Source organism: Salvelinus namaycush, chromosome 7 (genome assembly GCF_016432855.1).
Source record: "Salvelinus namaycush isolate Seneca chromosome 7, SaNama_1.0, whole genome shotgun sequence".
Classification (NCBI taxonomy): Eukaryota; Metazoa; Chordata; class Actinopteri; order Salmoniformes; family Salmonidae; genus Salvelinus; species Salvelinus namaycush.
In genome coordinates, this window is record NC_052313.1 from 40,313,329 (window position 1) to 40,339,837 (window position 26,509).

Consider the following 26,509-nt stretch of genomic DNA (forward strand, 5'->3'; position numbering starts at 1 on the left):
TCTCGTTTCAAATTGGTGAAGGGTAGTGAACAAAAGCATATTTTGGGAGCAAGGAGAGATAACTGGGACATAGCCCAGTAGCTAGCCAATAAGAAGTGGGGATGGGATAGAAAGGACACTACAGTGAGCTGACATTCACAATGACATCATCTCGGTTTGTTTCAGTAGCATTTCAGGAAATGGTATGCAAGGCTTGGCATTTCGGTGCGAAGGCCTAATGGTGTTTATCTGATATTTACCATCCAGCAGCCATGAAGACATTGAGTGGCTTCAATTCCATTTTTTATAATGTTTTTTGTTTTTTGTTATTTACATATTATTGTTTATGGTGTTGTAAGATCTCACGGTTGATCAATGTTGACTTGTAAATGCAACACACATTTTGGCTTTGGTTTCAATTTTATTTGTTTGCATGTAACTCTGATAAAACCAAAAGATCCAACATGCTTAACATATTGTTTATTGGTATGACCTAAGATCTTGTCACAAAACAGTTGATCAATTTTGACTAGTAGCTACCGAGAAAATTAAATATGACATGACCCTTCAGCCCCTGAAATGTTTTCCTTTCCTCCCGCCGTCCCAAGAATATTCCGGAATGTCGTCAACCTAATTAACATTCCATGAGGTGGTGGAGCTGTGAAGACAGCGATCGCACCCCGTCTGTCACACATCAGCGCGGCGACTGCGGTGCAATTTCTCTGGCCGCGCGTTGCATTTGATATGTCACTCCCTATCGTGCCAGAAAAACGGCATGGAGGGAAACAGGTCTGTGTGCTCTGCCGTGGTCAGGGAGAGGGAAGGGGAGGAGAGTAGGCGTGAGGGAGAGAGGGAGGCTGCAGCGTTTTGTCTGCTCTGCACGGCTGTGTGGGGCGGAGATAAGCAGATGCCGAGAGGGAGCGTCGCTGCGTCAGACAAGGAAGAAATCAACTGAAGGCTGGACTACGTCCCAAATGCCACCCTATTCCCTATATAGTGCAGTACTTTTGACCAGGGCCCATACGACTCTGGTGAAAAGCCGTGCACTGTCGGAAATAGAGTGGAGCTGCCACTGCCAGGGCATCAGGCTGAACATAATTACACACGCTAGATTGTGCCCTCGGAAAACACATTGCCCTGAGCAGAAACCGCCCGGCCTGACCTCTATCAACACAGACAGAGAGAAATAAGCACTAGAGAAAGAAACACACTGCCACCCAGTCCAAACACACTGCCCATTCCATCCATCTCTCCCCATCCTGGACATGGTAGAGTAGGCCATCTCCCCACATGGCTGATCTGTGTGTGTAGCTAATGAATGTTTTACAGGTCGCAGCCAATTGAGTCTCAGAAATAAACATTCCTCGGCATGTTTGCAAAGGAGTGCCCAAAGCACAATGAGGTTTATGTTAACAAATGAAATAGTCGGTCTTTCCGACAGGCACGGAACGTTGTAAATAATTAAGCCAGCTTAAAACAAAGGGAAATGTAAATGCGTGGCTCAGGGCGGAGTGTGGACAGCCTGCATTCAAGTGGCAAAGTAGTGTAATATGGTAGGTGTGAAAACAAGCTTGCTAAATCCATGGGATAGATAGGCTTACTGTAAGAAAAGCAAAGTACAATTCACAGCATCAAACCAATCCGAATTGGGTAGTCGGCCAAACGGTGGTAAAAATACTACTATTACATAGATACGTTGATTTAAGAAGACAGTGGTGGTAGTAGTATGTTACTTATCCAAGTTCTTTGGTTCAGATCATTTTCTAGACACCCACCTTTATTAAAAGCTACTGTTACAGAACTGAATTAACATAAGGTTGTGATAGTTGTTTTATAGTCCCCAACTCCCCATTCATCGTTACCACCTGTCTGCTAAAAAAAAGTAATTACTTGACTCGGTCTTCATTCCCAAAGCAAAACGTTTCAAAATGAAACATGAGTTGAAATATGTATGCGAAAGCCTGACACGTTCATTCTCCACAGAGGCACCCATAGGGAGGGAGCAAAGCTTACATTGCAGTCACAGCGCTTTACAGATACCAACTGTGTTAGTTGAGTCACGTTCTTCACTCATGTCAAATGTCTACATGAGCCGATACGTGGTACGTGATGAGCATGGAGACAAACTGTGACTGTGTCCTAAAATGGCTCCCTATTCCTTATATAGTGCACTACTTTTGACCAGGGACGATAGGATTCTGGTCAAATGTAGTGCACTATTAAGGAAATAAGGTGCTCATTATTTCAGTGACCCTCACAGTCAGCCAAGTGTCATCTTTCAAGAGACTGACCCACAAAAAAATAATAATTGCATACTGAGTGAGTAGACTAAACAGACAACAGCACACCAAGCCAAGCAAACTAAGAGATATCCGCTATCTGTTAATAAATAATATTCAAATTCAGACTAATTTGTGAGGTTGTAAAATGGGGAACCAGCCCAGATCTTTAATAAACTTGGTTCAGTTAACAAAGTAGGCCAACATCAAGATAAAAAAAAAATATAGGCCTATTTCCCCCCTAAAGGCACAATCTGTAATTTCAACAGCCTGACCGTCACTTTGTTTGGTAAACAGAGATGGGGCTTGGTAAATGTAACCACTCAAATGATGGGCGCTCCATAAAATAAACATTATTGTTTTAAACATACTGTACAGTATTTTGAAACTATGCAAAAGATTGATATTACAAAGACTCAAATGAAAGCAATACTTCCAAAGAAAATACATTATAATGGAGACAATGCACTAAATTACTTTCCCATCATTTTCTGATTATGTGGTGTACAAATCCAGAGATTTATTTACTTAGAGTCGGACTGACAGATGGGGAGACTAATCCATATTTCTATGCAGCTGTGTGCTCGCTCTTGGCCTAGTGATATTACACAGTATCACATCACAGTCCACATGCACAAATCCCACAACACTGATGTGAGCTGATGGCAGATGTAAGAAATGCATGCATCTTGTAATTATAGTGACCTTACATATACTATATTACCATTGCCAAGTAACCACATGTGATGTAATATTTTTAGAATCTCTAGGAACTCGACTTACCATACATGGAGTGAAATGTGTCCCTCGCTATCAAGTAAACGCCTGAAATTTTTGTCTGTTAAGTAGAGTTCCTAGAGATTATAAATATGCTATTTTTGGGGTGAAGCCAGCTATACTGTGTTATGGTTCTTTTTCATGGCCACCCACCAGATCGATGCACAACTCAGGGAGTCCAACCAATACACACACTCCCGATGTTGTGTCCCAAAGCTACGTTCAGTTATGCAGTTAGTGCAGCTTCCTCATAATTCGACCTTCATTCCAGTCTGTTACAGAAGGCTTCCCTCGCTCTCTCTCTCTCTCTTATTTATTTAACTTGTATTTTAACAGGGAGTCATGGTGAGATCAAGGTCTCTTTCACAGATGAGCTCTGTATACACATCAATATACACAAAAAGCTAAACAATCATTGAAAACAAAACACATTCTTCAGTAAAAAAGGTCCTCAATCAGCCTTCTGAAATTGCCCAAGAGGCACCAATTCATCCAATTTTAGAGAGCCTTGGAGATCATTCCACAAGCAAGGTGCAAAAAAACTAAAAGCAGATTGATCTAACTCAGTGGAATTAGTTGATCTAACTCACTGAGTTAGATCAACTAACTCAGTAGAGATGGAAGGGATCTCTAGAGTTAGCCCTCCCTGAGACCGGGTCTGATATCTCGTACACCTGTAAGTTAACAATGAAGTAAGGTATGGTGGAAGTTTACGCAGGAGGGCTTTAGAAACAAAACGAATAAAATCCATCGATCTACGAGACTTTTTGATACAGAATGCAGAGATGTGTACTGAACCTATCGCCTGTAATAAAAGCGTAGTCTGATATCTGATAAACTGCCTCCAACGGCTTCAATAGAGTAGCAGCTGCATTCAGATATACAATAACACCGTAGTCCATAACCGGTATGAATGTCGACTAAATCATTTGTTTTCTGCTATTTAATGAAAGGCATGACCTATTCCTAGAAAATAACCTCCTAATTCTTAATTTCTTAACTTACTCATCAACATGCTTTATGAAAGATGGGTTTTCCAGATATTTATAAACCTAATAAACTCTTCTCACAAAAGGAAAGCATGGAAACAGGTTAGCTGGAATTTGGTTTCGTTCATCGCTTCTCTCTCTTCAGTCCAAATTCCCATCTACTCAAACTAATAAACAGTGTTCAATGCACCATATAAACCACCAGACCAATTCAGTCTTGATACAATATTTAATTAATGTGCACTCAGATTTTATGGGTAATTTACTGAGAGCAGAGAGCAAGTCATAATTCCCCTTAAATGCATTAATGTCATATTGAGACGAATCCTAGATCTGCAGAGGGAGTACAAATACTGTAGCATGAAGCACATTTTTCTCCTTACTACTTTTATTTAATCAAAAGCATAAAAAGGCTAGAACTTATAATTACATTTCTAATGGCAGAGAGTAAACAGTGTTCTAGTCTCAAGAAGTAGATTAAGATTGTTTTCTCTCATTTGAACATGTCTCAAACAGGGAAACTGGTATCATCCAGTCCATTATAAACTGGTTCCAGACTGGTTCTTTAGACCTAGGTCAAGACATCATATAAACATTTCCTCCATTTGATGCATTAATAAAGTTTATTAAATTAAATTAAAAGTTCAGGCTATTGACAGAATATTCTGAATCTGTTCTGATAAGATGAGACTGTATCACAGATCTTTTGTCTCATTGCCTCCCGAATAATAGTGTTTGCAGCAACAACTCATTTCATGCTTTTCTGGAGATAATTAATGACATGATTAAGCAATTAGCCCATTACATTGAGCTGATTATATCATTATACCGGTCTGGGATAAAGCTTAGGATTTCTTTCAACACCCTCCTCCAGGTCATTTAAAAACGGGTCGGAGAGCACTGGGCTGCTAGAACAACAGACTTCTCGGTTGTATTACAAATGGCATCCTATTCCTAATGTAGTGCACTACTTTTGACAGGGCCCATAGTAGCGCACTAAATAGGGAATAGGATGCCATTTGGGACGCATCCCGGCTATGTACAACCAGGGGTTTCACCAAGGCAGATGCTTCAACACTCTGCATCAATGTTTTAACACAGACCCTAAGGGGAACAAGAGCAGCTAAATGCTCCGTGTTCGCCAGTCAGTACTCTTGAGGTCTGGCGATTAGCAGACTGTGGCAGAACTGAGGTTGATAGGCGGGAGGCTTCCTGCCTAACAAACCCAGATAAATTCAATTTTACAGGCTAACAGAGTTTTAAGACGAATCATATTAGGCATGGCCTTTTCAGAGAGCTACTTTCCTGGAAGAGGACCAGTGGCAGTTGGTTGGTTACCTGGTCATTATACAGTATTTTCTTGTTTTTCGCAATCCATTAGAATGTATTCAGCGTAATCAATTCCAATCTCATGTTTCTAATGAAGCCTCTCATTGACCCAAACGGGTCTATTAGCGGCATGAATAACTTATTGATGGCTGTTCGCGAGGCGTTAATAGGTTATGGCGGGAAAGCAGCTGCATCAGCATAACACTCACTTCTTTTAGCGCAAGTCAAGTTACTGGCTGGCTAGCCCCCTAATACTTTACTTTCCTTTTTCCAACATGAGGCAGCACCTTGCTGTAGACAAAATGTAAATGTATCTTTTCTTCTTGTCTTCGGTTACATTACAACCACAATACAATGCAATATAAACGCTTATAAATAGCCTACATTATACATTGTGTATGATATGTATGTCAGAGGATGTATAGGGCTGGCTATTTTGACTTTGAAGGCACTTCTACTTAGCCTACATAGTAAATCAATTCAGCCTGTCCTTATTCAATAACAGTGTTTTCTCTAACTAAGGTTGATCAAATATTGCAGCACTACCAACAACTGGCAAATCAGAATTCCATTCAATAAAACATTCCAAGTGAATGAATGGAACATTCCCAGTGTACCATTAACAAATTCTGAGTTCTTACAACCACTGCTTTGCAAGGTGGAATCATTCTATTTTGAAGAGAGCGCAAAGGACGGAGAACACTACTTGTACAGTGCTCGGTATTCACCATAGGCCGTCATGGTTCCCACGTAGGGCCCGTCCATGACGCTCTGGTTCTCCTCGGCCAGGGCCTTGATGTAGCGCTTGCTGAGCTCCAGGATCTGCTGTCGCAGCATGGTGCTGCTCTCGTGCGTGGCCCGCTGCTGGATAGTGAAGTGGAGCAGCATCATGCCCCAGATGAAGCCAAAGCTCACCAGGAAGAAGCCCAGCTTCTGGGACGACAGCTTCCACAGGTAGGCCGAGGCCATAGCGAGCGTGACCCGCAGCTCGACTGTATCTGTGTGTAAGGGAGAGGGAGTGGAAGGGACTGAGTCGGAGGAGAGTTCAGGAGGGGAGGCGGGGCATGGTGTCGCTCGGCGTAGTTTAGTCGCTATGGTTCTGTTTGGCCTCTCCACCACTCCTCACCAGTGGGCTCTACTTCTTTGGCCCATCCTTATCGGTCACTCCCACCGGGTTGACTGGCCAAGCTGCATTCTGCCAGAGAGGAGGAGACATAAGAAAGGCTGTTAGAGGCACACACTGCAGTTCCAGAAGCAAAAAAGGAGTAGTATTTACATGGGCATTCCCAAGGCGGGTGTTAGCTACTGTAGCTATAGCCATCCAATGTTTCCCCTATATTAATTTAGCATAGAGCCACACTTTGACGAGATTAGCTTTTAAAGGGATAGTGCGAGATGTTGGCAACTAAGCCCTTTTTCTACTTACCCAGAGTCAGATGAACTCATGGATAACCCTTTTGGTCTCTGCCATCTGCATCCAAAAACACAAGTGCACACCACACAAACTATAGACAACCTCCTTTCCTTGCTGCAATGCGTTACAAACAACCTGCTATAATTTGACCACTTTGTTTTAAGTTTGTTTCGATTAAACAGCAGGAGATAGAACTGCACCCTGAAACGTGTGCCAAGAACTATACGGAGAGAGACAAACAAACTGTATCAAAGCTGACACATCCGTGCTGCTAAGATTCTCATGCAAAAAAGATGCAGTCAGCGTGAAGTGAAAATCGTGAATAATCACATTGTCTCCACAGGGAAATATAACCCAACCGTCTCTCTTCAGAGTTAAGCCAACTTCCATTTCTGTTAAACATCCTAAAGAAAGCTAAATGTTATTTTATGTTGTCTCTGTCTATGTTCAAACCTTTAAGGTCTACTGTGTAATTATTTTCTCAAAAATAATATGTTGATAGCTTGGCTACAAGAAACTGAATGAGTGTGCAGGTTACCCTTAGGACTACTGGCCAAGAAACCTTTCCATGACACACAAATATACCTCAAGTCAACTTTAGTGGAGGTATGAGGAGTTGGGAAATATTTCAGTGACAGTTTATAAAAAAACAGTATCCTGCCCACTCAAGGATGGAGAAAAACAGGATGTTTCGCTCTTGGGTGAAATGGCAATACTTCTTGCCCATCATCTCCAGCCAAGAGGTGAGGCTATTTCGTAATGTGCCCGAAAAGTCTCACTAACCATAATAAGTCCTTCATAAGCCTTTCAATGAAAGCACTGTGTTGAGGGAGAGAAATGGAGGGAGAGGAAAGGAGAGGAGAGAGAGAGCGATGATAAGTAAGCCTACACTACAGAAATGGAAAGTTTGAAATAAGGCTGCTAATATGGAGTTACAACATGTAATCTACACTAGAGAAATGGAAAGTTTGAAATGAAATAAGGGTACTTTATAAATGGGATAATTGAATGGCTACAACATTCAAAGTAGTCGTAGTTTTTTAAGGGTAATGTAAAAAAGTGTCTGATGCACATTCATTTTTACATTTATTTCACCTTTATTTAACCAGGTAGGCTAGTTGAGAACAAGTTCTCATTTGCAACTGCGACCTGGCCAAGATAAAGCAAAGCAGTTCGACACATACAACAACACAGAGTTACAATAGGAATAAACAAACATACAGTCAATAATATAGTATAAAAAGTCTATATACAGTATGTGAAAATGAGGTAGGATAAGGGAGGTAAGGCAATAAATAGGCCAAAAGGCCAAATGTTATACATTTGTCATTCAACTTATCGTTATCGTGATAATTCAGTCAATTTATTGTGATATGGATTTTTGTCCATATCGCTCCACTCTAATAAAGCATATGTTATCACAGGCCTAGTCAGAAGTAGTAGTACATAGGGCTTCCTTCTTACCGAATTATGATGTGCACTTTCAAGATGTTAGAATAACTGTCCACATTTACTTTCCCTCAGCCAACAAGATGAGTAACAAACAGCAAAATCACTAGCCTGTGTCAATTTACTATCCCAATAGTAGAAAAGTTGACCTATTCTATTGGTCAGCTTGTTGAGAAAGAAATAGCCAATTCCAAACAGACTCTGGAACAGTTGTGGAACGATAGATCCATATTCATAAAACCAGTAGGCATATGGTACACAAAAAATTAAACGTTAAAAAGCAATGAGTCTGATGCAACAGATCAGAACATTTGCTTAAAATTATTATTATGCTATTATTTCTTCACATTATAAGTGCAGCAATGTACACAAGGCAGTAGGGTACGCGTGAACGTTCATTCCATTATGCAATTTGCGGGAAAACACTTGTCAAAAGGCCACTGCTCGCATGTGAGGTTTCATGTGACAAAATCAAAATATCAATTCGAATTTTTGAAAGAGGGGAGATCGAATATGCAATAAATAGCATGGGTTGCTAAAATGACTAAGATTCTGCCTTTAGCTACTGGGCAATGAAAGAAAGTTTATATAAAATAAATTTTTTGCACAGATATGGTCTGTGACTTGTTTCATAAACTAGGTTTATGTTGCAAGTAACGACTTCACAGGAGAGGCATTTTAACATTTATTTGTATTTTTTATCAAAATGTGTCTTCTTGAACATTTGAGCTTTCATTTGCCTTAATAACAAACTTGTATGCCTTCTGTAAATACAAATAAAGTTGTTAAATTACGAGCCTAGTTGGTTTAGCCACAGAAAAAGACAGGAACCTTCATGCTAGCCATGATTGGCTGAGATAATGAATGGGCTGGACATGCCGAGAGATGGGTTTCGGATTGGTCTGCCGTGTAACGGCGATCAACAGTTTTGTTGTCACGGAAGAAGTTGACCGAGTTTTGAAATCAGTAGAATGTCTGGTTGAAGCAGAGTATGATAAGGAGATGAATACAACTCTGGTGTTTGATTGCAAATGCTGAGGGAGTCAAAAAGAGAACACATAAGGCTGTTGTATAAAACACCTGTCTCCGGATTCCATCTTCAAACTAAGGGCAACCATGGCATTGTGACAGAGAGGGAGAAAGATCTGATGATTCTTATGGCATTTCACACAGTCAGTATGAACCAGAGAGTGACTTTACAACGGGCCAAGCAAGCTGTACAAACAAAACGGAAATGACACAGGTCGTCTTAATGCAGTCTGCCGTAAAGCGGTCATCCATGTATATGGGTAAGAGTCTAGCTACAGTTGTTTCAGATATAATACGTTTCTAATTTTGTCAGAAAGTTGTTTTCATTGCAAGTTAAAGCTTACTGTTAGCTAGCTAGCTGACATTAGGTGGCTGGCTCGCTAACTAACATTATGTGTATGATCTGTGTATTAATATTATCTCAGAAAGCCATTTGATCTATTGATGTTACTGATTTGCTGGAGAGCACAACATGCACTCTGCTGAACAGGGTGTAACAAGCTAAACATTGCAGATCTAGAAATGTCATGAATAGAGCTGACATGATTCCTCACTCTATCAGAACATTCCACAACGTTATGCCCTACCGAACACATCTTCCTGAAATAAGTTTGGTTAAAAGGTACCAAAACCAGCAGGGATGTGCCCCCCAAGGACTTAAGCTATGCAGCCCCCCTGCTAGCTATAGGAAGTGAACACAGAGTAGCCACACACAGCCACAGAGATACATTACCTCACGGTAATGACTGCTTGCACCCTGTGATGCTGCCAGCTGAGACAGACACAACCATGTTCCAAAAACAACAGATCAATCTAGCTACATATATGATAATGTGTTTCTGAACCTCAATGTTGGGACAAACACACTCACTATGATAAGAGTGGACTTCATAATGCATGAAACAGCTTCAAATTGTTCTTTAGAGACCCAATAAGCTTCATGATATTCTAAATGACGGAAAACTTACATTGCTTATATTTTTTTGTTCAGATCAGTTGCCACAAAGCTTTGTCAATTAACAAGCATCAGATTTTAACGCTTTGATGAGGATTAGATAGTTACAGGCCTCAGAAACAGTTAAAGAAATCATTTCCCGAATAGCCAAAGGTCTTTCTCCATTAGCAAGAACATTTGAAGATATAAATGCCTCGAGACATATTATAAAATGAAAATGAAAACTTTAGGGCCGGTATTCACAACGCATCTCTTACTAATTGTGATTAAAAAGGCAAAACTATACTAAATCAGCACTTCTGAGATGCTTTATGAATACAGGCCCAGGGATGAGGCAGTGGAGAACTGACTGAGAAATTAACCAATGATATTAGGCCACTCTTGGCCATGATTAGACACCTGTGTGTCTTGACACTATATATAAACGAGTCATCCCGCAGTGTCTGTGATTGTACCCTGATGAAGACAGCTTGCCTGTCGAAACGTTGGTAAATTAAATATTTTTGCATCTGAGCTCCTAGAGTGTGCAGCTCTCCTTTATTTTTAAGTTTTCTACTCCGCTAGCCAGCACCTCGCCTAAATAGGTGTGCGTTTCTTTTTCTTCTAGATAGCACCGTCACATGCAACACAAAGGCAGGATAATAAAAGGCCCTCTTCCCCTTCCAAATGATCCCTGGGAATATTGTTCAGCGCTGCAATACATGAGCAGTCTTTCCTCCAGCAGTGAAACTTCACAGGCAGCGCAATACTTCTGACAGAATCTCAACACCGTTATGTGCCAGTGTTCCTTGGATATTTAGGCGTACCACCCCTAACAAATATATGGGCTTTTTCTATTGAAAACTTCTACGTCCGTGTTGCCATTGTCACCCGTTTTGAGACTATCAAGACCATTTAACAAGTCATGAAGGATGGGATAAGGAAAAAGTTAAATTATTCAATTAAATTCAAATGTAGCCAAGTCAATCTTTTTCTTCTGCTAACACCTATGCTGCACTTTGATCATCTCGAATGTGATACAGTGCAAAAGAAATGAAGCCTTCGGGCTTGAAAAACAAAATCTCTGCACTGCGCTTTAAATTCTCAAACCTACTTCAGCACTCTGCAATCTGCTGCACTGATAACATCGACTGTCTCTCACAGGTCTGGGTTCTGTGAGACTGAGTTAGGAGTTGCCATTCTCCGCCGATAAGGAGAAGGGTTGGGGGTCACTACTGTAGTCACTGCTGACTAATGTCAGCAGCATACCACCCTGCATACCACTGCTGGCTTGCTTCTGAAGATAAGCAGGGTTGGTCTTGGTCAGTCCCTGGATGGTAAACCAGATGCTGCTGGAAGTGGTGTTGGAGGGCCAGTAGGAGGCACTCTTTCGTCTGGTCTAAAAAATATCCCAATGCCCCAGGGCAGTGATTGGGGACACTGCCCTGTGTAGGGTGCTGTCTTTCGGATGGGACATTAAAACGGGTGTCCTGACTCTCTGAGGTCATTAAAGATCCCATGGCACTTATCGTAAGAGTAGGGGTGTTAACTAGAGGTCAACCGATTATGATTTTTCAACGCCGATACCGATACAGATTATTGGAGGACCAAAAAAGCCGATACTGATTAATCGGCCGATTTAAAAAAAAAATGTATTTGTAATGACAATTACAACAATACTGAATGAACACTTATTTTAACTTAATATAATACATCAATAAAATCTATTTAGCCTCAAGTAAATAATGAAACATGTTCAATTTGGTTTAAATAATGCAAAAACAAAGTGTTGGAGAAGAAAGTAAAAGTGCAATATGTGCTATGTAAGAAAGCTAATGTTTCAGTTCCTTGCTCAGAACATGAGAACATATGAAAGCTGGTGGTTCCTTTTAACATGAGTCTTTATATTCCCAGGTAAGAAGTTTTAGGTTGTAGTTATTATAGAATTATAGGACTATTTCCCTCTATACCATTTGTATTTCATTAACCTTTGACTATTAGATGTTCTTATAGGCACTTTAGTATTGCCAGTGTAACAGTATAGCTTCCGTCCCTCTCCTCGCTCCTCCCTGGGCTCGAACCAGCAACACAACGACAACAGCCACCATCGAAGCAGCGTTACCCAAGCATAGCAAGGGGAATAACTACTCCAAGTCTCAGAGCAAGTGACGTTTGAAACGCTATTAGCGCGCGCTAACTAGCTAGCCATTTCACTTCGGTTACACCAGCCTCATCTCGGGAGTTGATAGGCTTGAAGTCATAAACAGCGCAATGCTTGACGCACAACGAAGAGCTGCTGGCAAAACGCACGAAAGTGCTGTTTGAATGAATGTTTACGCGCCTGCTTCTGCCTACCACCGCTCAGTCAGATATTTAGATACTTGTATGCTCAGTCAGATTATATGCAACGCAGGACACGCTAGATAATATCTAGTAATATCATCAACCATGTGTAGTTAACTAGTGATTATGATTGATTGTTTTTATAAGATAAGTTTAATGCTAGCTAGCAACTTACCTTGGCTTACTGCATTCGCGTAACAGGCAGTCTTCTTGTGGAGTGCAACGAGAGAGAGGCAGGTCGTTATTGCGTTGGACTAGTTAACTAAGGTTGCAAGATTGGTTCCCCGGAGCTGACAAGGTGAAAATCTGTCGTTCTGCCCCTGAACGAGGCAGTTAACCCACCGTTCCTAGGTCGTCCTTGAAAATAAGAATGTGTTCTTAACTGACTTGCCTAGTTAAATAAAGGTATATATAAAAATATAAAAATCGGCGCCCAAAAATACCGATTTGCTATGATTGTTATGAAAACTTGAAATCGGCCCTAATTATTCCGATTAAATCGGTCAACCTCTAGTGTTAACCCCGGTGTCCTGGCTAAATTCCCAATCTGGCCCTCAAAACCATCATGATCACCTAATAATCCCCAGTTTACAATTGGCTCATTCATCCCCCTCCTCTCCCCTGTAACTATTCCGCAGGTCATTGCTGTATGATGACCCAAAACGGAGAGGTCGCTACTTTCTGAACTTGCCCAATAAGACATTTTCGTGTTCTGTTGCAAAACTTTTTCTATGATGTGCTTGTGGCCTAAATGATGTGCTTGTGGCCTTCACAAGACCCTGAAACTCTAACAGAAACCCCCAAAGTGCTCGTTGACTTTTGTCACAACGTCTCCCTGTTCTTTAGAAGGGAAGCGTTACAGAGTACAGACCGATTTCTCGGGTTTCTAATTCAGGACCTTTATTTGGTTGGCAGGGTGCCTTCTGGCTCTCAACAGCGCCTATGAAACCCTGCGTGCTGATGGCCAACTTCGGTTTCACAAAATACAATACCACCACGACCGTTGGAGTGGCTGACATACAAATTGCTGAATTGTCGTTTTAATGGCTGGAACCCACACACACACACTCAATTTATCTCTAGAAGGGCTGAGAATCCCAACTGCTGCTAACAGATGTGATTATGTTTAGGCTTATACAGTTGTCAGATCACAAAATACTGTGTGCTCACATAGCTAGGCATATAAACAATAGGCTACCTGAAGCCTATGGGCTACGTCAATACCCTAGTTTTTTCAGAAAGCTCTAGACTAGTAGTCTGTGTGCTCCCAATCATCATACCTGACCATACAACAAAGGTCTGAAAAAAACATTATCAAAACATAATTTTAATATTATAACTCCCAAAAAGCCACGATAGTCATCAAAATCAGACTACCTCCCACTGATAAATCCATCCACAGCCTTGACCCTCACCGTGCCTCCTGAAGACTGAGCTAGATGGCCATACATTGCAGGCTGCTAAGGCTTTGTCCATATCCTTAGGATTTGTGATGGGAGCTCAAAATAGCCCACATCAGACTGGGGGGGGAGAATATTCCATACGGGAAGGGAAACCAGGCCGAGGATCTCTAGATTAATTCCACTGCATTGCTCAGAGTCTGAAAGAGGCAGCATCCTACTGAAATGGAATAATGTTCTTTAAGAGCCTTTTCCCCCTCACATGTTGCAGAAGCTGAACAAAAGCAGTGAGATATGTGAATAGATATGCTACATCGATAATGGATCAGAATTTAAAAAAACCTCGGCTACATTTCCCACCTAAAAATAATAGTCAATCACGTGACTTAAGAAATGTCCAATCCAACATTTACAGGTGCAAACTCTTGATTTAGCCAAAGCTAAAACACAGGAATGACATTCCCTAACACTTCTAAACTGTAGGACTATAGCCTCAAGTGGGCACTGGTATGTCCCTTTACACAGCCCTTGAAGCGTCCAGGCAGCATTCTGAGGTAATGGATACGTGAAACTGATGATGGCCATGCTGTCATGGAGACGAGTGTGACTGTGCATCTTAATAGGCTACTTCTTCACACTCGGCAGGGCCTCCATTCAGTTATTAATTCCCAGCTCCAGTCCAGACAAATGGCCATACCTTACTGGTGTGAACGGCACACAATACTCTGCCCAACAACACCTCGGATTGGCTTTTATTAACACATTGTATTTTGCATTGTCATTCTGAAGATTTCTTTACACAAGAATGCAGTTCTGCTGGTCTTTACTAGAAATCTACCGATAAGGGATTTTGGGTCCGATACCGATGTTAGGAAGGCAAAAGTCACCGATTACTGATAAATCTGCCAATATATCGCTTTTTAGAAATGGAATGAAAAACAGACCTTTTTTTTTTAATACACAAATTGTGCTCCAAAAGATATTCAAAATTATTATTTCTTAACTAATTACAAAAATGTACATTTTATCTGTGGTTTACAGCAGTGGTTCCCAACCAGGGGTACTAGGACCCCTGGGGGTACTTGGCCTATCCACAGGGGGTACTTGAGAAGACTCATGAGACCATAGGCCTACTGGTAAAATGCACATGAGGGGGTACTTCAGAGGTACTCCAGGCAGAGTAAAATGCAATTGGTGGTACAATAACTGAAATAGGTTGGGAACCACTGGTTTACAGGATATCCACTGACCATAAGCTAGCTGTTCCTTACAACAATAATTTCTTACAGAAAACATATGTACATTACACTGATTCTCAATACAAAATGTATTGGCTATACATTTCAACTGCAAATGGCATGTGCTAATGACTAAAAACGTTTATGCAGGCAAATGCTTACCGCACTGGTTTTAGTCACACGTTCCAATATAGCTAGCTAGCAAGCGTTATCTACTTATCGCATCATAAATACAAGCACGTGGCCTAAATGACAGATGTGCCAACTCTTGTTTTTTGCAGATTGCGGAAAACTAACTAAGCCCACTAGCTAACATAATAGACCCAGACAGTAACAGGCTTATTTTTGTATCAAGGACAAGTGTTCACTTTGGCACCAGTCCAGTGTTAGCACATAAGTAGCACAGACAGCTAGCTACCTTGCATACATTGCTGGCTAACTACCTTGCTGGCTGGCTAACTAGCCAGCTAATGTTAAGAATGTGATGAGGACAGGGCTGCTTGCTTGGTGAAGTGTACTTTTGATTATTTACTTATTCAAATATGCTGGCTGTGGCAAGCTAATCACTGTCAAACCATCATTACTACCATCTCTCACGTTGTGACCTAGGCCTGAATGATGTAAAAATAAATGTGAACCGCAAATGAGCAGACATACAGTTGAAGTCGGAAGTTTACATACACTTAGGTTGGAGTCATTAAAACTCATTTTTCAACTACTCCACACATTTCTTGTTAACAAACTATAGTTTGGCAAGTCGGTTAGGACATCTACTGTGTGCATGACACAAGTAATTTTCCCAACAATTGTTTACAGACAGATTATTTCACTTATAATTCATTGTATCACAATTCAAGTGGGTCAATTACATACACTAAGTTACCTGTGCCTTAAACAGCTTGGAAAATTCCCAAAAATTATGTCATGGCTTTAGAAGCTTCTGATAGGCTTATTGACATAATTTGAGTCAATTGGTGGTGTACCTGTGGATGTATTTCAAGGCCTACCTTCAAACTCAGTGCCCCTTTGCTTGACATCATGGGAAAATCAAAAGAAATCAGCAAAGACCGAAGAAAAAAAATTATAGACCTGCACAAGCCTGGTTCATTCTTGGGAGCAATTTCCAAACACATGAAGGTACCGCGTTCATCTGTGCAAACACCATGGGACCACACAGCCGTCATACCGCTCAGGAAAGAGACGCGTTCTGTCTCCTAGAGATGAAGGTACTTTGGTGTGAAAAGTGCAAATCAATCCCAGAACAACAGCAAAGGACCTTGTGAAGATGCTGGAGGAAACAGGTACAAAAGTATCTATAGCCACAGTAAAACGAGTCCTATTTCGACATTACCTGAAAGGCCGCTCAGCAAGGAAGAAGCCACTGCTCCAAAACCACCATAAAAAAGCCAGACTATGGTTTGCAACTGCACATGGTGACAAAGATCGTAGTTTTTGAGAAATGTCCTCTGGTCTGATGAAACAAAAAAATAACTGTTTGGCCATAATGACCATCGTTGTGTTTGGAGGAAAAAGGGGGAGGCTTGCAAGCCAAAGTAAAACATACCAACTGTGAAGCACGGGTGTGGCAACATCATGTTGTGGGGGTGCTTTGCTGCAGGAGGGTCTGGTGCACTTCACAAAATAGATGGCATCATGAGGAAGGAAAATTATGTGGATATATTGAAGCAACATCTCCAGACATCAGTCAGGAAGTTAAAGCTTGGTTGCAAATGGGTCTTCCAAATGGACAATGACCCCAAGCATACTTCCAAAGTTGTGGCAAAATGGCTTGAGGAAAACAAAGTAAAGGTATTGGAGTGGCCATCACAAAGCCCTGACCTCAATCCTATAGAAAATGTGTGGGCAGAACTGAAAAAGCGTGTGCGAGCAAGGAGGCCTACAAACCTGACTCAGTTACACCAGCTCTGTAAACTTGATGTAAACTTCCGACATCAACTGTATGTGTATTTTATGTACATAATATCGCCGATTTATTCTGTGGAACCGATTTATCAATCGGGCTCTAGTCTTTATATCAATTGAATCAGTTTATTCTTTGGACAGAATATCTTATCATGTACTGTAGGCCTAGGGATGTGACAGTTTTAGTATAATAGTGTAATTGACGAATATGGATATAGACAGTCATGAAAAAATATATATATATATTTTTTTAAATACACTACTTGTCAAAAGTTTCGGAACACCTATTCAAGGGTTTTTCTTTATTTTTACTTTTTTCTACATTGTATAATAATAGTGAAGACATCAAAACTATGAACACACATGGACTGAATACGTCTTCAGTATTATTCTACAATGTAGAAAATAGTCAAAATAAAGAAAAACCCTTGAATGAGTAGGTGTTCTAAAACTTTTGACCGGTAGTGTATACACTTCATAATAAAGTCGACAAACTTTACCCAAAAGCAGCAAAGTAAAAGAAAGCCTGGTTTACATTTAACAGCCAATATAAGGAGAGACGAGAGGAGGAAAAACTATCCAGTTTATAATTTTGTGTTGTGGAACGAACATCTGACTGAAGACAGTATGACCGGGCATTCAAAAAGATGACAAGTGCTGTTGAGTCTGTTTCATCGGTAACGTTAACTTTTTACAAAGTTATGAAATTTTGCTGCTTCTTGTTTCAGCAAGGTGTTGTAGCAAACAACTCTACGACCAGAAAAGCCACTGCGTATTTAACTTCAGTCTGGTTTAACCAGGCAACTGCATTGTGTCCTTTGTAGACAAAACAGCAACACTATGGCACGGGATGGGTAACTTAATACTGAGCGTGATCAGTGAGACAATCAAAACAGGCTGTTCCCGGACACCCACGCTGAGCTTAACATGACAGCGGTGGTGCTGAGTGAGAGGGCGAGTGAGAAATATCTCCATTTCCTCAGAAAGAGAGTGCAGTTACAGATCATTCAGATAGAAATACACTGGTGTAGAACGGCCATGAGTATCTGTCATGTAGAATAAGGCATAGGCCTATTCGTCAGCTCTAGTCATTAGGCCTGCATTTCTACCTGCGAAGTGCTAGGCTTATCATTGTACCACACTGAATAAGCTCCAGTTCCCACCTGACCTCCCCTTCATCGGCTGAGCTACCATTTCCCAGCAGTCTCTGCTCTCAAGCGGTTGGCACCACACACACGTGACGCAGGGGGGCGCAGCACCATGACCAATCTGTGAAGGTCACCTCACCAGCCAGGCAGGGCTGCTGGCCACAGCCAGGCAGGGCTGCTGGCCACAGCCTGCCAGCAGAGTGGGCACCACCATCCTGCCACCGGGCAGCCACTGGCCTCTTGCCCATGCCTGGCTCAACACAGCACCACAGTCCGGGACACACACACACACACACTACCGTTCAAAAGTTTAGGGTCACTTAGAAATGTCCTTGTTGTTTGTTGTCCATTAAAATAACATCAAATTGATCCGACATACAGTGTAGACATTGTTAATGTTGTAAATGACTATTGTAGCTGGAAACGGCAGATTTTTTTATGGAATATCTACATAGGCGTACGGAGGCCCATTATCAGTAACCACCACTCATGTGTTCCAATGGCACATTGTGTTAGCTAATCCAAGTTTATAATTTTAAAAGGCTAATTGATCATTAGAAAACCCTTTTGCAATTATGTTAGCACAGCTGAAAACTGTTGTGCTAATTAAAGAAACAATAAAACTGGCCTTCTTTAGACTAGTTGAGTATCTGGAGCATCAGCATTCGTGGGTTCGATTACAGGCTCAAAATGGCCAGAAACAAAGGCTTTCTTCTGAAACTCATCAGTCTATTCTTGTTCTGAGAAATGAAGGCTTGCCAAGAAACTGAACATCTTGTACAATGCTGTGTACTACTCCCTTCACAGAACAGCGCAAACTGGCTCTAACCAGAATAGAAAGAGTGGGAGGCCCCGGTGAACAACTGAGCAAGAGGACAAGTATATTAGAGTGTCTAGTTTGAGAAACAGACGCCTCAAAAGTCCTCAACTGGCAGCTTCATTAAATAGTCCCCGCAAAACACCAGTCTCAACGTCAACAGTGAAGAGGCAACCCCGGGATGCTGGCCTTCTAGGAGGTACAGTGTCTGTGTTCTTTTGCCCATTTTACCTTTTCTTTTTATTGGCCCGTCTGAGATCTGGCTTTTTCTTTGCAACTCTGCCTAGAATGCCAGCATCGCAGAGTCGCCTCTTCACTGTTGACGTTGAGGCTGGTGTTTTGCGAGTACTATTTAATGAAGCTGCCAGTTGAGGACTTGTGAGGCGTGTGTTTCTCAAACTAGACACTCTAATGTGATATACGATGCTATTGCCTCAAACTAGAGGCAATAGCATTGTATATCAATGTTTTATGGGTACATAATCACAATAGGACAAAGGTTGACTTCGCCCCAACCCTACACACCAACACAGAGTTAGAGTTGTGTGGGTTGTTTACCCCTTACTGTGTGTTGCGTACCAACAGAGCGTTTCTGTTCAATTCACCTCCTCTGAATAAAGAGGCAGTTGACTGCACTGCAGCGCACAGTAAATCAAACATGGTTTCCTCTCGGCCGCTCTCCTAGGGTAGGCACATTTCAGACACCCGCTTGGGCTCTGGTTTCTTGACCGACTCTGCTGCTCACTCCTGTAAGCCTATGGAGAGCCGAGCGGTTAAACTGATTGGGATACTGTATTAGACAGTGATCATCTTAACCCCAAACCCACAAATACCCGTTCAGGTCAAGCGGCAGTAAAACGGTCAGGACTAGTAGGTACAGTAAAGCACTCATTTTCACAGTCAAGCTTTCCCAAGCAAGTGTCTCATCTCAAAAACAACAGTGATGAAGAAAACAATACTCAGAAACATGAATTCATTATGTATTAAGATCATAGTTACAATTGAGACTGACTTTATTTTTCGCAGAGGAACCTTTGTTTGTGGACTTTTGGCTTTCAGATTACAAAAAGTTAGGCCTATCAGTTTAACCAACACAGCCGTTGGAAAGATAGGTTAATTATATATAAAGATTATCTGTAATAGCCACAGGACTTTTTGTCTGTATGTAAGGAATAACCTAATCAGGACGAGCGTAGCAACAAGTGACCATTTAACTAAATCATAGCAATACATCCCCCTTCATCCCCAGAGATTCAGAAAGCAGCTAATATCCTGGTCTGCTGATTGTGCTTGAAATCCACCAGAGCAGAAACAGAAGAGCACTTTATCCCGGGTGTCATTAGATCTCAGTATGGATGCTAGGACATTAATCATTTGACTGGAGCAGAATGTCATGAAAACCTATAAAGTATTGAACCGTCCTGCAGCACATCCTGTAACACAGGAGGTAGACTTCCTTAAAGCTGCAATATATCACTTTTTGTGTGACCTAACCAAATTCACATAGAAATGTGAGTTATAGATCTGTAATTGTCATTGAAAGCAAGTCTAAGAAGCGGTAGATCTGTTATACGTGCGCTATATCAATGCATCCCGTTATTAAGTCTAGTTTTTGAGTCTTTTACTTTCAAAACAGAGGAAAATGCAATATTTGTAGTTATGGGAAGAGATATTTCACAGCGGTTTAGATGGTACAATGATTCTCTACACTAGGGGTATTCAACTTTTACCCTTCTGTTCTACCTGATAATTAATTGCACCCACCTGGTGTGCCAGGTCTAAATCAGTCCCTGATTAGAGGCGAACAATGGAAGAAAGCAGTGTAACTGGCTTTGAGGGCCAGAGTTGAGTTTGAGGGCTCTACACTATAGTTGCTTGTTTTGTCACATAAACTGAAATTAGGGGAACTATTCAAATTTTTGCAACCAGGAAATGACGGAGCGATATCTGCAATGTTGTATAAACAAAGACCACGTAGAATGACTAGGTTATTTATATGGTATAAACAGGGCTATTGAAGGCATTAAATCCAGTCCCAAGTTAAAAGCTCCCATTTGTGTTCCTCCATGGCTAAGCTGAACAAAGCAACTATTTGCTTTTAATAGAAAGTTGTGTAGTATACAAGCCAGTGTTAAAATACTGACTGCTGTATATTTAGCCCAAGCTTTTCCATATGCCTTGACAAAGTGAGATACATATGATTCAATCTACAGCCTAATCAAGTGATGAAAGGCCTAATTACAAGCTCTACCTTGCACTTCAAAGGAATCATTAACATCTCATCTCTTTGATACAAAAACAAGCACCAAGGTGAGGCAATCTTCAATACCTCTACAAATACTAACACGTTCGAAGCGAATATTAGCCTACGTCTCAATACAGAATTCTCTAGTGATGTGACATTTTTAAGGAAAACCAGAGGCTTAAAAAAATCTGAAGCTTTGGATTTTCCCAACCATTTAAACAGAAGGTGATTGTATTAGGCTATACTGCGGTGTTAGCCTAAGTCAGTTCGAGCTGAACACAGTGACCACAGTGAGTTGGTGGCACAAAGAGGGGGGGCAGTGGTGTGTGTGTGTGTGTATTATGTACAGGCCGTGAGGAGCAGGACCCCTTTAATCAGAGAGACTTAGTGTTCCGCAGCTCTGGGAGAAACCATCAACAATCCCACCTCCGTCCCATCCCTCCATCACCTCCAGCCTTGCCCAATGATGGGGTACCAACGATTTATCTTGCCAGCAGCAAAGCATGCCACTGGAGCAAAGCTCCTTTCAAGCAGATTTATACTCCCCAAGAGCTGCAGCGAAGGCACTTGACAGAGCTCTTTATAAAAGGCAAGGAAGCCAGCGGCTCACCTCTGCTAACTGCAGTCCCAATGGCCGTTTGATAGTCAGGATAATAAGCTAAGCAGTGAGGTGAACAGAATCAGAAACCCAATATCAGCTCAATTAAACCTGCCAGTCTGCCCTCCATCTTAATCAAACGTCTTCATTACCAAGGGGATAAGAAAGAGCCAACCTCCAATAGAAGATACTAAACCTCAAAAGCTGAATGTTTTATGTTTTCATGGCACCAACCATAACTTTACCTGTAGCTGAGCCACATTCCTTAGAGTATACTGTAGAGAATGTGGACTACGTTTGTAATTACAGAGTACACTGGACTGTTTCCAAGGGGATTTCTGGGTGTTTGAATAAATCTCCTGGGTTGTAAGAGAAGCACTCTTTCAGATCTACTCAGAGGATTGCAGCCAAGGCAGTATTGAGCAACCCAATCACTGAACTATAGGAAGTTAGGAACGCATAGTGAGCTAGCTCTCATAGTGGAAAGTGTTTTCATACTTATCCACAAAGGACACCTCACATCTGACCATGTTCACAAAATATTTTCATTGATACTACAATATAACTACAAATGTGAAAATGTAACATTGCTTTATGTACAATTTTTTTTTTTAAAGACTGCAAATTATCCAAATATAGATAGTCAAAAGACAATCAAAAGATATAGGCTGTACATAACAAATTGAGATATAGATTGTTGTTTTAATGACAGGTGGGAGCTACAACTCCTAAAACGAGGCAATACCATGCAGTGTCAACTGGAGCCATGCATTTTAGATTCGAACAGATTATCCATACTCATTCGATTGGGGGGAAAAAAGGTTAACACCTCTAGCTAACTAGCTAGAAACATTTTAAACAGCTATTGTAGCGACATAGCCAGTAGTGTCCCTTCTATCATATCAAGCCACGGATCGAATTCAAAAGAATGTTAGCTATTATTATTATTATTAAATCAATGCAACCAGAGCTATAATTCTGTATCATCATGAAACAAAAGACATCTGTTGACAACAAAACCTGCACTGGCTGGTTTGTTATTGTTGCTGCAATAACTGTCAATGACAGGTAGCCTATAACATGGCTAGCTAGCTACTCTCGTCTGACCGCGCACTGATATAATCGACAACAGACAATTTTAGCAAGAAAGGAAGTAGCCCTGTTCATAACTAGACACTATGTTTTTAGGGCTAGCAAGGAAGCCAGTATGTTTGCATTTCAACGGTTTTAAACAACCAGGTTAGCTGACTCGCTGACAAGCTAACCATTGTATTGTTATGGCAGGTCAGATTGATTATTAGTGCTGCGGTATGCAATTCTTTACTAGCTCGCGCTAGCTGTCACATGCAGTAGTTTCTCGGCTAGCCAACTAACGTTAGCTAGCTAACTTGCTACTCAGGGAACTAACAATAACATTACTGTAATGGCTGTTAACGAGAGATATGACATGAAACGCGAACAAACTGAAATAGCTAGCTAGGTATGAGTCTGGCTTTTTGGTCATCTTTCCGTCATTGAGCAGCACTTCTAACCGCAGTAACAAGTCGCTCGTAGTACGATTGGGAGAATACTGCGTCTCTGCAATGAAAATGCTATGTTGTGAAATCATATTACAGCTTACCTTTCGGATAGTAGAGTGCTCCAAATTGACTTCAGGGCTCAGGTTTTGTTTTATACTGATATGATAACAGATGCTACAAGTCTCCGTATGAATGGACAGTTACTGTAGCTTGCTATGATTTTCCGCTCTAGCGCTCGAGCCTTTTCTTTCGCTCTGCCACTTCCAGCACCTTGTCCTAACGCAAAGGCTATTTAGGGATCCTCTGAATGTTAACATCTCCTGGAAAAAAAGAGAGCAATATTTACCCTTATGAGAAAATTATAAGCATACATTGTATTACATGTTACATCGGTGCAATTTTATTCATATTTAGAGCCATGTTTATTTTATATTTCGCATACACCATACACGCGATTATGTACCAATTGCATGTGTCATGCAAGGAATTGTGGGCCTAAAGAGATCACAAATAGGGGAAAACGATATGCATAAACTATTTATGTGGTCAATAATTCCATGATAACTGAAACGATATATTATTTTCAGTTCTTGCTTTCATGATATGTTCATTATAAGTAGCTGAATCTACACAGCAGCCCAATCCCAAGGCTGCGTAGTGTCATATGACAACAAAATCACCATTCTCCCTTAAAAAGGTGAACAAAGGAAAAAAGACAAGCTTAGTGATTGCTGCCATCTGCTGGCCTTTTGTATACTGAAAGTAAGCGTTAGTCACCGTCGTTCACTTCACACTTCTGTCACACACTGGGCGCTACATTGGGTGCTACATTGGGTGCTACATTGGGTGCATTGCTTGATTCAGAAATGATCATCTATTTTGGCTGATAGAGTTTAAAGAAATCAAAACTGTTGTTCTGAGAGGCCCACTAGAGGGTATCCACAGAACAGTTTATTATGCCAATATTATGGGGACATGAATTTGAACATGTGAGGGAAAGGTTTTTTAATAACAGGATGTGAAATGGCACACCAATCCCCCTTTACCTTCACCTGGTTGATAATAGGCTATAGGTTTGTAGATTACTTGTCCAGCCTTTAAATTAGTGCATTGACTTGAATGATTATGATTTGATAGCAGTCTATCACAAACAACAACATTCATGATTGGCTCTGCCCACTTAAGAATATTAACAGTGAAAAGAGTTCAATATATTATATTATATTAATAAACACAAATTTGATGTTTTCCTGCCAAAACACAGCAACATTCCTGGCCTACTCTCTTATCTAATCCATAGCAAGTGACACATTGATATTCAAACTAGTTTATTACAAGATTATTTTAGATTTGCTTAACATTTTTGATTTTGATGATGGTTAGTTAAACAAAATGTGGGGAGCATTCCCAAAGTTCCCCTAATACACCAGTCCCCCAGGCCCAGACATTGGCAACCCATCCATATCACATTGATATTCTAATTGTTAGGCTGTGGACCGCATTATGAAAGCGCTCCATCTTCAAAGGAAGTATAAATTACAGATAAGCCCCCTCCCAAAGCTCAGAATTATTGTATCAGAGGATTTCTTAATGTCTTTGCCCCTCTTGATTCAAAGACATACTTTTATGAAGAGGCCCCTCTCAAATTTGAGAGGAGAATATCTTGTACTTTCCATTGAAATCCAAAGAGGCACCAAATAAAGCCTGCAGGTATAGGCCTTGTGCGCCTTACTCAAAATGGACAGCATTTAGTCAGGATCATTAGGAGATGATTATGATAAGACATTATTAGGGAGTCATACATGCTCTTTATGACAAGTCTTACATTGCATTATAACTGCATCACAATGCATTAAATGCTTTAAGTAAAACGTTACCAAAGTTCAATCTAATCCAAACTAAGTGTAAAGTAGAGCACCTACTGTATCAACTGGTAGCTACCAGCAAGTTAACCTGTAGGAAACTGGGTCCCATTGGAATGTTAATGCTACTATGGCCACTAACCATCTCTGCTGCATATTTCCCCTCAATGCAATAATGACTCATGGCTCAGAGCCTCAGACACATTCACTGAACAACTCATGCAGAAGGCTCATAATAATTTGACATGGTAAGTACCCGCCCTCTGTGAAATCTGAGTAAATCATGTTGCTCCTCAGCATAGAAATATCATCTATTAATCGTCTAATCATGATCTTATTATCTAGTCATTCTGTGCCAGTTGGGAAGTTGATTGACTATATCAGAGGTGATTGTAATGGTAACGGAATTGAGTCAATTCAGAAAAGCAAACGATAGGCCTACTATGATCATCTTCCTTTTGTGCGGTGGACATGGTCCCTATATTGTGCATTCATTTTCACCAGAGCCCTGATCAAAAGTAGTGCACTATGTAGGGAATTGGGTGCCATTTGGGACACAGACATGATTGCGACCATTTTACTTTTCATCAGCCTAAATATACTGTATTACATCCAGGCAATTATGGTAATTTACAACTTTGGATAACCCTAATCATCCTGTAACGCATCTTGTAACTGACACATAATCAGAGGTTACAGTCTGTGGCAACTCATCATTTACGGCAGGTGTTTTGCATGTTTTGCATGTTATTTTGCCAATTAATACAATGTAAAACTTTTTTTTTTAATCATTGAGTTAATAAAGCGGCATACAAACATGGTCTCTTTTTTGCTTTTTTGAGTAAGCCAGCTCCAAAATGCAGGCGTTTCAGCCTAGCTCAGTGCTTTCTGTGGTGGTGGGGCAGCCAGCAGAAAATACGGAGCGTAGGGGTTGGTAATGTTCTCTAGTTGTGCCGTGATTGGCTCAGTGTTCTGTCACTCATGGGGACACTACATCACCACAAAATCTACGGGGAGAGCCATACCATACCATACCATATCATAGAGTTACATTAGAAGTGCACATCCAAGAAGGCTCAAGGTCATTGGCCACAGATAAAATGACGTCAAATCCCATGATATCTACCGTAGCTTTGATTAGACTGATCACGTCAACAGCAAGCTAGCAGTCATCATCATGAATCAAGTTGACAATTTACTGGCAAATAATTTTCAATCCTTGTCATATGAAGAGAA

General features: G+C 40.9%; 1 protein-coding gene across 1 annotated transcript in view; it reads right to left on the reverse strand.

Annotated features, from left to right (window-relative positions):
• The window catches only part of LOC120051232 (alpha-1,6-mannosylglycoprotein 6-beta-N-acetylglucosaminyltransferase A-like), a 108,264-nt gene extending 84,612 nt beyond the window's left edge, over positions 1–23,652 (reverse strand). The window contains exons 1-2 of the mRNA XM_038997980.1: positions 23,513–23,652; positions 6,082–6,548 (exon numbers count right to left, since the gene is read on the reverse strand). Of these exons, the coding sequence (XP_038853908.1) occupies positions 6,082–6,322 (241 nt within the window). The 5' untranslated portion in view covers positions 6,323–6,548; positions 23,513–23,652. The remainder of the gene's footprint in view (positions 1–6,081; positions 6,549–23,512) is intronic.
• Between the last annotated feature and the right edge of the window lie 2,857 nt (positions 23,653–26,509).